The sequence below is a fragment of the Crinia signifera genome, chromosome 1, assembly GCF_055691185.1.
Source record: "Crinia signifera chromosome 1, ASM5569118v1, whole genome shotgun sequence".
NCBI lineage: Eukaryota > Metazoa > Chordata > Amphibia > Anura > Myobatrachidae > Crinia > Crinia signifera.
The window spans coordinates 420,551,164-420,565,921 of record NC_139217.1 but is presented as its reverse complement, the minus strand read 5'-3'; the positions used below and the strand labels follow the sequence as shown (position 1 = coordinate 420,565,921).

The 14,758-nt window shown below is 44.5% G+C and overlaps 1 protein-coding gene across 1 annotated transcript in view; it reads right to left on the bottom strand.

Annotated features, from left to right (window-relative positions):
- Positions 1-10,133: 10,133 nt before the first annotated feature.
- Positions 10,134-14,758, bottom strand: part of ACOT12 (acyl-CoA thioesterase 12) — a 43,182-nt gene continuing 38,557 nt past the window's right edge. Inside the window, exons 14-16 of the mRNA XM_083151853.1 lie at positions 13,036-13,164; positions 11,870-11,996; positions 10,134-10,819 (exon numbers count right to left, since the gene is read on the bottom strand). Of these exons, the coding sequence (XP_083007979.1) occupies positions 10,676-10,819; positions 11,870-11,996; positions 13,036-13,164 (400 nt within the window). The 3' untranslated portion in view covers positions 10,134-10,675. The remainder of the gene's footprint in view (positions 10,820-11,869; positions 11,997-13,035; positions 13,165-14,758) is intronic.

Below are 14,758 nucleotides of genomic sequence, written 5' to 3'. Positions count from 1 at the left end.
TATTCATTGTATAAATATAAAATAAATATTCTAGCCTGTGGTCTCTATTTGGCTGGGCGGGGCCGCGCATCGCTATCACCCACTGTGTCCACATGTGGCAATTCAGGGAACCCTTCGAAGCGATTTTGATGATGTGCAGATGGAGCCCCTCTCATGCTTTGCAGGCGCTCGCCAGACTGTCCCTGCTGGTGAAGAGGGAATCCATCAGACAGGGACATGCGTTCGATAGAATCGCCAGCCCCTGCAAGGATTAAACTCGCTCCATCTGTAGTCAAAATATCTTAGAAGATTCGCCCCGTGTGTACACCCCTTAATTCTCTCTCCACCTGTTGCATCTGCAGTATGGTTATGGTGGGGGTTTGCACATGCACAAATGCGCATTGCCTTCGGGGGCCGGGGAATGGGAAATACCGGGCATTTTGTGGGCATCCCCATGAAAACGCTGTGTGTTCCACCTGGGATCTCAGATGGGTGTAACGCTACTCGGGCGGGTGTCAGCGAATACACCCTTTTTAGCCATTTCCGTCAGAAATTAAAGTCAACCTAGACTGACTTTTATTTGTGAATGGGGAAAAAAATCATCCAGTGGAGGTCTGTGTGGGGCGGCAAGAAGCCCATAGGCTTCTATGGGGTAGCTGGTGATACCCCCCACAGCGAAAACATGGAATGCGGGTTTTCCTGCATACCAAAATGCGGTAAATACGAATACCCCTAGGGAATTAGCACAGCCCCATGCACACACATACCCAAACACACACCTTCCTAGATGACCATTAGTGGAACTAGAATAAATGTATTTAGAGGAAAGTTTAAAAACATTGTCTGAGCCTCACTAGTCACAAAGCAGAAATACACTGGTTTAAAATGGCTGCTGCTATTCCTATCTCCTTAGCTAGTCCAGCCCCTTTATTTACATTTCAAAGGCCAATCTGACGACGTTAAAAAAAACAAAAAACAGCGATCCGACCATCTTGACGACCAACACGGTTGCATCAGGATCGGATCAAGATCGTTTTGCAAAAAACACAGTTTTTGCAAATCGTTTGCTAGGGACTGCCCAGGAGCTCCCATGAAGTCCAAGGGAAATCCTTCCATGGTTGTCTATCGGTCGTGGACAATCATGGTCATTCTGGTGTGTACCCCACATGAGTATCTTGAACATAGATGTGTGCTTCATCATCATCTTCCTACTCTATTGACATCTCACCTCCCTCACTCATTATAACATTAGCATCTCTTCTCTACCACAAGTACATTGTTTAGTAGCTGTCTTCAATTCTGCCCTCTTTCTCAAACCACGCATATATGCTGTTTCAATCAAGCCACTTGTAAATAAAGGATGCAACCTTTTCTCCCCACCAGAGGCAACAAAGACCCTCAACCACTCAGTGATCATCTGTGGACTGGACTAATGCAATATCTTTTTCTTTACAGTGGTGAATTACCAAGTAGGCATGTGCGTAAGGGAGGAACTTGTCTGGGGACGGCACTTGGATGCTTGTTTTGGTAACATCAGCCTGAAATGTACCAGTAAATGCTAAATATTTTCAATGTACTGTACCATATGCCATCTTGATTAGAGTGTAAATGCACACACTGTTCCTGTCAGCTGACCTGCTCAGTAACTGTGTATATATCATTTAAAATAAAAAAGTCATAGTTAGCGATTTTTTAAATGATTATTTTATCATCAAATGAGGGCTTATAGCAAATCAATGGATATAATAATCAGGCAGATTGGGGGAGGGGGTGTCATGTTATTGTTGTGCCTATGGGGCGCACTCACCCATGAATTCGGCCCTGCTTCTTTTAGCCTTATCATATCACTCCAATTCATTCTCTCTCCAATCCAATCCATCCTATTGCTGAGAAGCTGTCTGTCTTAAGGTGCTAAGCATCTGCTTCCCTTCTCCAGCAGACCCTACATCATCTCCCCTTCCTCCATAGAGTCCAAGTCAAACATCTCACACTCACCCATTAAGTGGTTTCCAATCTTCTCCCCTCTACAGCTACAAACTCAACTCCTGCCACACGTTGGCTTCACTCTGCAAAAAAACCCACCCTTTACTACTGAGTATTTTTTGCCTGCTCCCCTCTACTAGAACTCCCTCCCTTTTTCAGCATTATTAAAGCTTCAAATAGTAAATTTATCAAAGCCAACCCAATCTCTTCCTATCCGTTTTTTGATGCATTGACTCACCTAATTGTGTCACCAAGGGCTTTCTGTCCCTCTCAGATGATAAGATCTCACAAGCAGAACTACCCAGTCTTGAGTACAGTACTTTTTTTTCTGCTGCGCCCATGTGGTCCAGGTACAGACAGCACTGTTTTTTTTGTGTGGTTTGTTATTTTTAACCCCTTGAAAACCTACTTGGACCCAAGAGGCCTGATCTACACTGGAAGGAGACCAGTATATATATATATATATATATATATATATATATATATATATATATATATATACATAGCGCGATAGGCTGGCACTCTGATCACCGAAAACAATACTTTGAGCCTGGTGCCTTCAGCAGGGTAACGCCAACGCAGGAACCCACATGCAGGAGGGGAATGGCAGCGGCACTCAGGACTTAATCAAACTGACAAACGACTCGTAGCCAAGACCAGTGACGTTTCAGCCCTTCAGGGCTTTTATCAGCTGTTTTTTGATAAAAGCCCTGAAGGGCTGAAACGTCACTGGTCTTGGCTACGAGTCGTTTGTCAGTTTGATTAAGTCCTGAGTGCCGCTGCCATTCCCCTCCTATATATATATATATATATATAATTTTTGTTTTTCACAGGTCTGTTCTGGATTTCTACTGGAAAAGGGGACCAAACTACAGATGGAGCCAGTCTCATCTAGCCGCCTTTGGATAGCCATGCTGAGCCATGGCCTATTTTTCTGAGATGCAATACAATACACAGAACAATACAGTAGGGCAGGCATTCCCAACCACGGTCCTCAAGGCACACCAACAGTGCAGGTTTTGTAGATATCCAGGCTTGAGCACAGGTGACTTAATTAGTATCTGAGGGATTCTGATTAAACCATCTGTGCTGAAGCCTGGATATCACTAAAACCTGCCCTGTTGGTGTGCCTTGAGGACCGTGGTTGGGAATGCCTGCAGTAGGGGATTAGCAGAGTGATCCCATTACTCACTTAATCCTATTAAAGGGCTAGATGAGGATGGCTCCATCTGTAAGTGTCAAGATAGCGGAGTATGGGCCTGATTCATGATCAATCGGACTCCAGCGTATTCGCTCCAGGGACCTATTTTGAGGCTCTGAGCACATGTGCAGGACCGCTGTACAAAGCTTCTGCAATTATCACAGTCACTGAGGCATTCATACTTGTAGGGGAGGGAGGGGGGCATGCAAGGGGCACCTGGAAGGGAATGCCCAGAGTTTTTTGGGCATCCCCATGCCTGGCAGGTCCGGGCGGCTGATGTCACAGGATGTCAGCACCTGCCCCTCTTCGGTGGACACTGAAGGAAATAAAAGTCAGTTCAGACTTTTATTTCCAAAGGGGAGAGAAATATTCGATGGTCGGTGACCAAATGATTTCTCTCCCCTTCCGTTGCATGCGAGGGGATGTGTTAGCGCATGCGAGGGGATGTGTTAGCCTACTTCCCCTCCCATGTTACAGAGGGCATTGAACTGCTTGTTAAGAAGCAAATGACCGCTGCTTAGCTTGTGTATGCATGTTATTAATGTTATACATTATATGGTGTGTGTGTTTTAGTATTGCTCCTGCTTTGGAACAACAAGCCCCAGCATGCTCTCTAATGCCCCACATGCAGGGACTTGGTGGTTCATCCTTTTTAATTGCTGCCCATATGCAAGAGGGGGGTGGGTACCAGCCACCTTCTGGGAGTGTCAGGGAAAACGCCGGTATGCCCAAGTATTTTAGGGGAAGTTGTGTGATGTCAGCTCCAGCCCAGATGCGCCTGTTTCTATCACAGCTGCTGAATATGTCCTGGAGCGGACACCAGGCCGGAGCAGGGGCGTTTCCCTGGGCATGCAGGCGGATGGCTGACATCACATGACATCAGCTCCTGCCCCCTTTATTGGTGACCAGTGGCGGAAATAAGTCCGTTTTCACAGACTTATTTCTGAAGGGGAGAGAAATCATTCAATTGTTGGCAATTCCCTTCAATTGCATGACAGGGGAGGTGTTCTTGGACAAATCCCCTCGCATGTTGCCCGGGGGGATGCGTGTTGGTCGGGGCAGCGTTTACTCATTCGCTAAGCAGTGAAAGAATGCTGCTTAGCGAGTGCGTCTGAATCAGGCCCCTGGTCCAGTGCAGAATCATCACCTTTACTCATTCATTGATTTAAACTGTGGGTCTGACTCAATCCCAGGCAATTAAAGCTGCATCTCTGGCCGCAATGCATGTTATTAAAAGAAAGGTCTCTGTGCATGTATTCAGAGTTGGGAGTATCGATTTAGCCGCACTGCCCAGAGCCATCATCACTATCAGTGTGCGTGTGCATAGCTATGGGGCCCAATTCAGATCTGTAAGTAGGGCTGCAAATGCACAGCCTTGCCGAGTACCGAATGACCGCACATGCGCAAGGCCATCCTGTGAACAAAGCCATTTTGGGGTACAAGTACGATATGGCGCAAGTATTCAGCACGTTTAAAAACAAGCCATACAAGAATAAAGAGAGAAGGGTTATAAATAAGACCCTTTTTGCTTCAGTCTTTTTTTCAGCTTGAAGACTGGAAAGTGTCCCATCGGACTGAAGAAGCAGAAGAAAATTGCCTCATTTCCAAAAAACAGTTCGACAAAAAGAGCAGATTTTCGGAAATGATCATCTTTATTTATAATGAGTAATTGTGAAACAAATTGTGACATGAAAGAAGAACTGAAAACTAGTTTCTCATTTCACAGTTTTATCATGATGAATATGCCCCTAAGTGACTTGCGGATCTGTTTATGATCATTTAAGGACCTATTATGCTGGGTACACATTTATCGGACATTCCATGGGATAATCATTTAGCACATGCATACTGACAGATATCGTTATCTGTAATGTCAGTGGGACCCCCGATCCATACATGCAGTAGCAGATGATATTGTCAGATTGCGCTGCATGCAGATGACAAGGCAGGGTCGTTACCAATGCACAGGAGCGCACACCAGCATTAGTCTGTGTTGGCTATATTGTAGTATTGAATTTATCAGTTGTTGCAGACATGAACATTTTCATATTTTTGAACTTTCACCTCTGTGCCCTGTTACCATTGTTTTTTTTATTTTGTGCATTAGGTCCTAGGAATCAGACTAGATTGCACAGCCTAACAGATATTACTTATAGCTCAGCCAATCCCCATTAAACGCTGCAATCCCAGGGGTGGTATGGGGATCCGACAGTTGGGATTCCAACAGTCATTAGACAGGTGTCGGAATCCCGAGTGCCGGTACTCCGACAGCTGGGCAAGCACAAAGAAGCCCCTTGCGTGCTCGGTAGCTCATCACAGGTTCTATTCTACCTCTATGCGGGAGTATATATTTCCTGTAAGTCGGGATCCCAACTGTAGCGTTTTCAACAGTCGGGATTCCGACGTTGGTCTACTGACCTTTGGAATCGTGACTGTAGGGCAGTCATCCGGCACTCGCAATCCAATATGTATCCAATTTTTTATTGTGTATGTGTTTTTCCCAAACATGTACGTCCCTTTTGTCTTGTTTTTTTAGGAGACTGCTCCCTCATTTATCTAAGAGGGGAAATGATCTCCCCTAAGGAGTACTTCTATCATTATTACAAAACCAGTAGACATTTAAAAATTAAATTTGCAGTGACAAAGTGAATAAAATGAAACTTACCAGAAAGTTTTATATCTGCTCAGCCACTGATCAATATTTACTTCAGATTTTTAGGAGTTAGAAATAATTAAAATCATCTGAATCCAACCCCAACACCAAGAGGCATGGGACCCAAATGCAAAGAGATTCCACCCATTTCCTCAGACTTTTATAACAGGTAAAATAGTGCATTTTAAAAGATCATTATGTTTTGATCACTTTGGCTGTTGAATCACTACATAGTAATATACCTCACAATTAAAAGTCACTAAAAGCAATATAACTTCCGTCATAGTTATGTCATGGTATTAGAGGGAACTCTATTGTTATATACATTTTTACAAAATTGAATTACTGATGCATAGAATTTGACGGCAGATAAGAACCACTTGGCCCATCTAGTCTGCCCCTTTTTTAAACATGTTACCTCAAACCATATTTGATCTTTATTTCTTTGTAAGGATATCAATATGCCTATCCCAAGCATGTTTAAATTGTACTACTGTATTTGCCTCTACCACCTCTGACGGGAGGCTATTCCACTTTTTGATGCTATTTTTTTTATCTTCCAGTGATTGGGACATCCATGGGGACAGTTTACTGTGAGCTATGGGTCAAACTTTGTATGGCCTTTTCATTGATAACTGAATTTTGAGTTTGTTTTCTTTCCTTAAAATCAAACCATAATCAGAAGAATGTGCAATGGCTTCCAAAGGAAAAAAACAAAACCTGGGCAGCGGCGGGGTCTGGGCTGCGCTGAGCACCCGGGGGTGTGGGTGCAGTGTCTTGGCGGGGTGGGCAGCCCGACTCCTCAGTGTCCGAGAAGTGCTGCTGAGCGGACCTGCAGCAGCAGAAGATCTTTTTCTTCAAAAGATAGGCCAGCCGCTATTGGCTGAGAGGTCTCTCTTTCTCTCTCTCAGCCATTCAGCGGCTGGCCTATCTATGTTATGTAGGGTACACACCACGACGACCCGCTCACGATGCACATCGTGAGTGGGTTGTCAGTGTCTCGTCTGACCCGCTCACGGTGACGCGCGCGGGGGGGCACGACCCGCTCACGATGTGCACCGTGAGCGGGTCCGATCCGATGGTGACCCGCACCTGGCTGTATGGTTGTTCTTCAGATCCTACCTGCAGCAGGTAGGATCTGAATAACGACCGACCGACCGACCCGCATGGCCGCGCATCGGATCGGACCAGAACAGGGAAAAAAAGGGCCCAATATACATCCAATTGGTCGGAATTGGATCTAGATTGAGGGGATCAGGCCCTAGTCGTCCTGGTGTGTACCAGGCATTACATCTATTTTTTACAAAAATTACATTCTGCAGCCGCAGGTCCGCTCAGCAGCACTTCCCGGACACTGCAGAGTTGGACTGCCCGCCCCGCCGCAATGCTGCTCGCCAGCCCTCTCCGGGTGCTCAGTGCAGCCTGGACCCTGCCGCTGTCCGCCCCTTCACATAGGTGTGTGCCAGCGGTGCATCATAATTGGACACACCACTGATGGGTCCGATCCAACATATTGGACATATGTCCGATCCGACATATTGAACCTGCAGTCCAACCCAATTTGCGCACGAAAATGCACATTGATGGATGTCAAACACATCCAATTTGGACCAATTTCTCAGCCCGATCCGTCGGGATCGGCCCAAATCGGATAAGTGTATGGGCACCTTATGTTTAGAAAACCACCAGTGCCTGTCCAGCTGCAGTTGGACATATAGGCGTTGGAATGAGGGGGGTTAGTGAATAAGTAACCAGATGTAGCGCAACCAGTGTTTAGGGTTACCACATGCAGGGTCAGGATAGAGATAATCCTCTTTTTGGATGCTCCACTCCATGCCCTTCCTCAAACCCACCCATAGGCAAACTTAGGGGTTTTCTGGTTGCCCCCCTACTCTTGGCAAGTGGATCAAATTATGAAAACCATAATAATGGTATATAATACAATTACTAGAGCTGCCACCACATCATGATGTGTAAGAAACCGATCGGAGCTGCTGCACTTGCCCAGTGTTGGCAGCTTCTTCTACTAAGTTTGGTGTGTGTGTGTGTGTGTGATCTGAGTCCTCAATCAGTGCACTGGGTCAGAGAGCAGCTACCAGGGAGAAGAGACAGGAGCCTTACCATGAGGTGGGAGAATGAACTTAGAAAGTGTAGTACTGGTTCTCTTATGATTCTGTATTTATTATGGTATGGTTAACCTTTGCCTGACCACTTATTTAAATTCTAGAAATGCATGATACAGCCTATACCAGCTGTAGCCATCTCCAGTCCTCGAGAGCTACCAACAGTTACCATTTTCCAGGTCTCCTCACAGAATCACAAGTTTCTCTACCTGTGGATCTTTTGTAATATTGCAATGAGTAATGAGTGCACCTGTGCACCAGCCGGGTGACCTGGAAAACATGCACTGTTGGGGGTCCTTGAGGACTGAGGTTGAGAACCACTTCTATAGACCATCTTTAGTGCTAGATATTAATAATTTATTCTATACAGTATCCAGTGTATAAAATGATAAATTAATGTCCAGTGTCATTACTACTGTAGGTTCTTCTACGGCTCCCCCAATCACTCCAAAGTTCTGCATAGTGGGAGATTGTGGACGGCATTTGGAAACCCCCCTTTAGAAATCCTGTGTTTGCCAGTGCCACCCCACACTTTTGTACTGTGATCAGATCTGAATAAGGGCCAATTTTTTCTTGAAATGGGCAAAACCATGTGCACTGCAGGTGGGGCAGATGTAACATGTATAGAGAGAGTTAGATTTGTGCGAGTTATTTTGTTTCTGTGCAGGGTAAATACTGGCTGCATTATTTTTACACTGCAATTTAGATTTCAGTTTTAACACCCTACCCAAATTTAACTCTCTCTGCACGTTACATCTGCCCCACCTGCAGTGCATATGGTTATGCCCATTTTCCAAACAAATTTGTACTGTGATCAGATCTGAATAAGGCCCAAAGTCCTGCAATCAGGAATGGGATCTAGTAATGAGTGTGGATGAGAGACACAGATCTTAATTAGAGCGGAGAGGTGTGGTAGGGATATATTTGAGATAAGCCCAGATATGTATATTGGTGTAGTCAGGTTAATGACCTTGTATGTGAGTTAAAGTATTTTATATTGAATACAGTAAAATACAGGCAACCAATGGTGGGACTGACCGAGCGGATTACCAGACGATGAAAGTCTAGCTATGAAGATCAGCCTCGCAGCTGCATTCAGAATGGTTTGCAGTGGTGAGAGTCGTTTCATAGGAAGATCGGTAAGGAGGCTATAATCTATGCGTGCATGGATTAGAGTTTTGCAGTGTCTTATGAAGGTACGGATGAATTTTAATTAGGTTTTAAGATGCTTGTTACATGATTTAGGGCGGGATGTATTAACATACATCACTGCCCCTCGACACGCCTCCACCGCGATGCTATCACATATGTACTAACATATGCGGCTAGCATCGCGGTGCGGTGACTGAGGCCCCACGATACCTGTGATGTGGTGTGCGGGGTGTCTCAGTCACCTCCTGGGCTCTGCGGTGGTACCCGGCGTCTCCTCCTCCTCCCTGCAGCCGGAAGGACATCCCCGGCTGTGACCTGCTTTTTGGGGAGGTGGAGGTCTGCATCTGCGGCATGCGAGGGGTGGCAATAGAAGCCCATAGGCTTCTTTAGGGTATTGCCACTCCAAGGTGGTGATACCCTGCCTTGCAAAAGTTGGGGAGGATGGACCTTAGTACATTAAAAAATGTGGTAAAACCCCCGAAAACGGGGGTTTACCGCATTTTCCCCTTAGCACATCCCGCCCCTAGAGACAGATTGAATGTGAGGAAGAAAGGACAGTTCAGTTAGTAGTTATGCTCATTGCAGCAGGTGACAAAGCCAGCACTGGAGAGCAGAGCTCAGCTTATGATAAGTGACATATCTTCTTAGCAACTCCTGGGTCATATATGCAGCCATTGGTGCCTGTGGCAATGCATTATAATTACCTATCATTATTGCTGGCAGGCAGAAAATCCCTTCTGCCTTTTTCTTTTGACACCCTTTAAAGACGAAAAGGTCTTTAACTTTAGTATAACAATTTTCTGTCTTGTGGAAAATAATCTGCATATAACATGTGCAGCTCAAAATTCCTGAATCAACAGACACGTTATGAACCATACCATTGTAGTAAATAAATCCAGCCCTTACTTTAAAATCCTGGCATAGCGGTGTAGTAGCATAGGAAGCTACAGTACTATCCAATGGTTACTCTAGGATTTGGCGCCATCTACTGTTCCAAAGTAGTTTTCACAGTTACATTTCAAAAAAAGTAAAAAAAGTAACATTATATCAAGAATATATTTAATTTCATTTTAACATCTTAGAAAGTCAGTGGGAGTGATAGCGGCTGTACAGAATAAGCACATCATATTAAGGGTTAATAAATAGGAAAGTGTAAAATAGGACAAATATGCTGTAAATCAGATCACATTTGTTACATTTTAATATATTTATAATTAGTGCACTATTTACTAAAAATTAGTTTTGTCTATTCAATAAATATCAAAAATACGAGTGAATTAATGTGTATTATACAATTCAAGTTTCAGGATGCTTAAACACAATTTCCAATCAGTGAGGGCCGACTACAGCACAGATAAAATATTACAATATAATACATAATCGGATATTGGAGTCAATTTCTATAGAACTTGGTTCATGATGTAGTCACCTGGATCTGTACAACGGCTTGTTTCCAGTTAGCTAAGCTTAGTGCAGGAAGAGTGTAAAGACACAGAGTGCAAGTCTGGGGAAATGGGAGAGAGTGCGAGATTGGGGAGAGGCGTAGAGAGTAGAGAAGTTAGAATAGAAACCGATTTACAGTATCTACAGTAATGTTGTGTAGACCTGGGCAGTCTCTAGGAATTTTATGCAGGAGGACGCAGTCTCTTTTATAGAATTAGACCAGCCAGTGAGATTCTCTTCAACATACGGCATTACCCCAGATGTCAGCTGATTCAGATAAAGTACCTGCAACAGAGAAAGAGCACAAAAAAAACAAACAAAAAAAAAACATTACCAGCTAAACAACTGACATATGCCTTATTTATATATCGGAATCATTTTTTGTAACAATTGCGGCACTTGTTCTGATGAAATCTTGTTTTTAGGTCATATAAAGCTTAAATATTGTTTTTATAGGGAAAATGTGTGGGTGTCTGGGTGACTATATATTAGAAGGTCATATCCTATATTTATTTTTTAAGAGTTTTCTAATTACTGTGCATTAACTAAAAGGTTTAGTGACCTATAAATCTATCTTTCGTGGTATTGGACTAACAGAAGGTCCATTTAGAGGGAGCACTTGTGTATTAGCACAAGATAAAGGGCATTAGTGTGAGTACAGTATATACATCTATATCTATATTCCAAAACTTTCCTTAGAAACTGTAAAAGTTAAAATATATATATATATATATATATATATATATATATATATATATATATATATATATATATATATATATATATATATATATATATATACACACACTGTTTTAATCAGGGTTTAGTAGAAATTTGCTTATACTCAGAAGAATCCAAAGTACAGCAAGCTGAAGACATCATGAAATGGTTAATCCCATTAGTGCCCTGATGGGCCATTTCGTTGAGGATCGCCAAAAACAAGCCACCCTCGCCGTTCTGATGGCCGCACACGCAGTTTCCCCCTTGCTTTTTACAAATAGTGAGGTGGAAACCGCGAGTGCATGGGGGGGCGTTGAATAGTGAGGGCGCACTTGCCATCATAGCTCCCCTGATCGGCATTGAATATACCCCATTTACAGTTAATTTTGTTGGACGCCAATTAACCTACCAGTATATTTTGGGATTGTGGGAGGAAACCCACACGAATACGGGGAGAATATACAAACTCCGCACAGTTAGGGCCATGGTGGAAATCGAACCCATGACCTCAGCGCTGAGGCGCAGTAATGCTAACCATTACACCGTCCATGCTGCCCAAATATGAATTTAATATAATATTTGGAAGTTCTACTGAAAATAGATGTATGGACACACCTGGCACTCGTCTTTTCCCCGACTGTAAATCAGGAACCCTGCACACCGAACCTCACTCCTCAGGTACTCTACTGATGGAGGGCATGACGCCAAGGTGACTGATGTCATCGCAATAACGTAAGGATCTCTGAAAAAGAAATATAGTTTGTGACCTTAAAATGGTATGCGGTATTACCCTATGGCTATAGCTCAGAGTCAGACACAAAGCTTTGGTGCATGCCCAGCTCACAAAAACAATGTACAGATTCCTGCTTTCCCACTCTGCTAGCACAGCAAGTGATTTACAATGGTGGGCGCAGGGAGGATTTTGGGTACTGCTTTCCTAGCACGCAATCTAGATTGTATGTGTGGGGCTGATATCTCAAGCATCTTATGTGTTTGTGCGGCATAAGATGATGCAATCGACGAGATTTTTACATTGGAATCAATGTAAAAAGCCCCCAAAACCCCAATTTTAATTGCTAACCCCCCCCATGGGTGAAATTGTTAACGCCATTGTTAACGCCACCCCACTATTGACGCCAACCCGAAGCGTGGCGAGCACAGCGAGCCCGCGAGGGGTGGCGGTACGCATCCTCCGACCTTTTCATACCCCCACTATCCACGTCGGCGTGGAGTTCAGAATAGAAAATGTGGCGAGCGCAGCGAGCCACCGAGCCCCGCGAGGGGACACTGATACCTTCACAGGTATACGCGTCCCCTCGCGGGCTTCACAGGTGTCCGCGTGCGCTCGCCACACTTTCTATTCTCAACTCCACGCCGACGTGGATAGTGGGGGTATGAAAAGGTCATAGGACGTGTACCGCTGCGCTCGCCACGCTTCGGGTTCGCGTTGATAGTGGGGGTGGTACAGCCTGAAAAATGACATTTGGGGGCCATTGAACAGGTTTGATACTAATTTCAATGCATTTGGATGCATATCTGTTAAAAATCTCATGCGATCGCATGCCACTACATATGGCATGCGATGGGAGCCGTGAAAGTACACAAGTACCGAAAGCAGTACCGGATTTTGCAAAATGACTTAGTTTTGTGGTTATTCCCCATTTCCTACCACAGGTTTGTCATTACATTTGGACCAGGATCCTCTGCATGCTTTTAGCTAAGTAGGCGTTGCACATAAAATACATTATATTCATTTCTGAGGCATTACATGTGTGACTCACCCATCTTTATATGGATACCGTCGTGACATCAGCATGACAAAATCCCTGGACTTGCACTGCTTTACGGGTGGGCAGGTTATGCAGTATATTTTGTCATCATCACTGGCAGATTCAATAACCTTACAGCTCCTGCAAATGTAAAGTAGGAGAGAGCCCTATATAACTTGCTAGGTAAATGTAGTAGTATCACCAGGGCCGGATTATAATGGAGGCACAAGGGGTCAGTGCCCCTGGGCCCCCCACTAGCTAGGGGTCCCCTGTGGTTGGCAAGTATTTTTTTTTTAGCTAAAGGTTTTGTGCATGGGAGTGGGGTAGTGCTGCAGCTTCACCTATCTGCCAATGATTAATGGTGCTGAGCATCGGGAGCCAAGGCACACTGATTGCAAAAGTGTGCAGTGCATTCCTGGGAGTTGACTAAGTCCCATGACACTTTTAACCAGAGGGCAGAGGCTGAGAGGTTTGTGCTGAGCTCTAATTGGTGGAGCTCATTACATGCCCATGGAGAACAGCAGCAGCAGCTTAGTCATGAGGGGTTTTTAATCAAAGGCAGCACTAGGACTGTGAGGCCTCCTACAAAGTAAGGTGCAGAGGGACAAACACAGGCTTTTCATATGGTATGTATTTATGTGTATGTGTGGGTGTGTAATATATATATATATATATATATATATATATATATATATATATATATATATATATATATATATATATATATATATATATATATATATATATATATATATATATATATGCAGTTACCCATTGACCAAGTTTATACTGCCTTTACTCTGTGTTTTGACAGTGTAATATTCTCCCATGCAGTGTGCGGCCAGTAATGACAAGTGCAAGGGGGCCCCCCTGGCTAAAGTACCCTGGGCCCCCCGAAGGCTTAATCTGGCACTGAGTATCACTTTGGTAAATCAGAATTTTTTTTTTAGAGCCTTGGCACAGAGGTGTACACTATGCCAAAATTTAGCAATTGAATAATTATAGGCACACTGCATATGCGTCACTGGTGCAATGCACAGGAACCGATTTTGGGGTTTGCTCGTAGTGAGGAGTCATTAGCATGTGATTCACAGGATGCGGACGTTTTGGGAAAGGTAAAGGAGAGCCTACAGATGGTGAGTTAGGACCATTTTTAGGGTGTAAAGCAGCTGCCAACGTAGATCCTGTATGCAGGAAACACATCTCTGGCCTCTCAGCTCATGTCTATTCTGAGTGACCATAATCGGCCGTTTTTTTTTTATTCTGAGGGAGGGCTCGGTATTCTGCACGGAGAATAGTTCCTTGTCTCTTGCAAGGAACGAAAGTAACACACTAGTAAATACGTTTTTCATAGCCTGTGTGGGCACTAGGCAGACTCCTCCGGAGTTTCAGGCTGTCAGTGTGTGTGTGGAGCAGGCGCATACTGTCTGCATGAACTGCTCTGAAGGAGGGAGGGACTCGGGGACACAGAACTATAGCTTCAGGCTGCCGGTGCTGTTACCTAGAGTAGGATAGGTACAGCGGCAGCCAACAGCAGCAGCAGAGCTGAGCACACACACAGGCAGTGGGGATGCAGAGAGCTCCTCCCTGAACTGAGGAGCCGCGGCAAACGGGCGCTCTGTAAAAGTGTCAGACTGACATACTGGGTGACAGCAGGAGGTGCCTGCCTGGCGGCGGCCGCCCGTGATAGGTGCCACTCCTAGGCCCGTGCTTCACAGGCCTAGTGACAAATCCG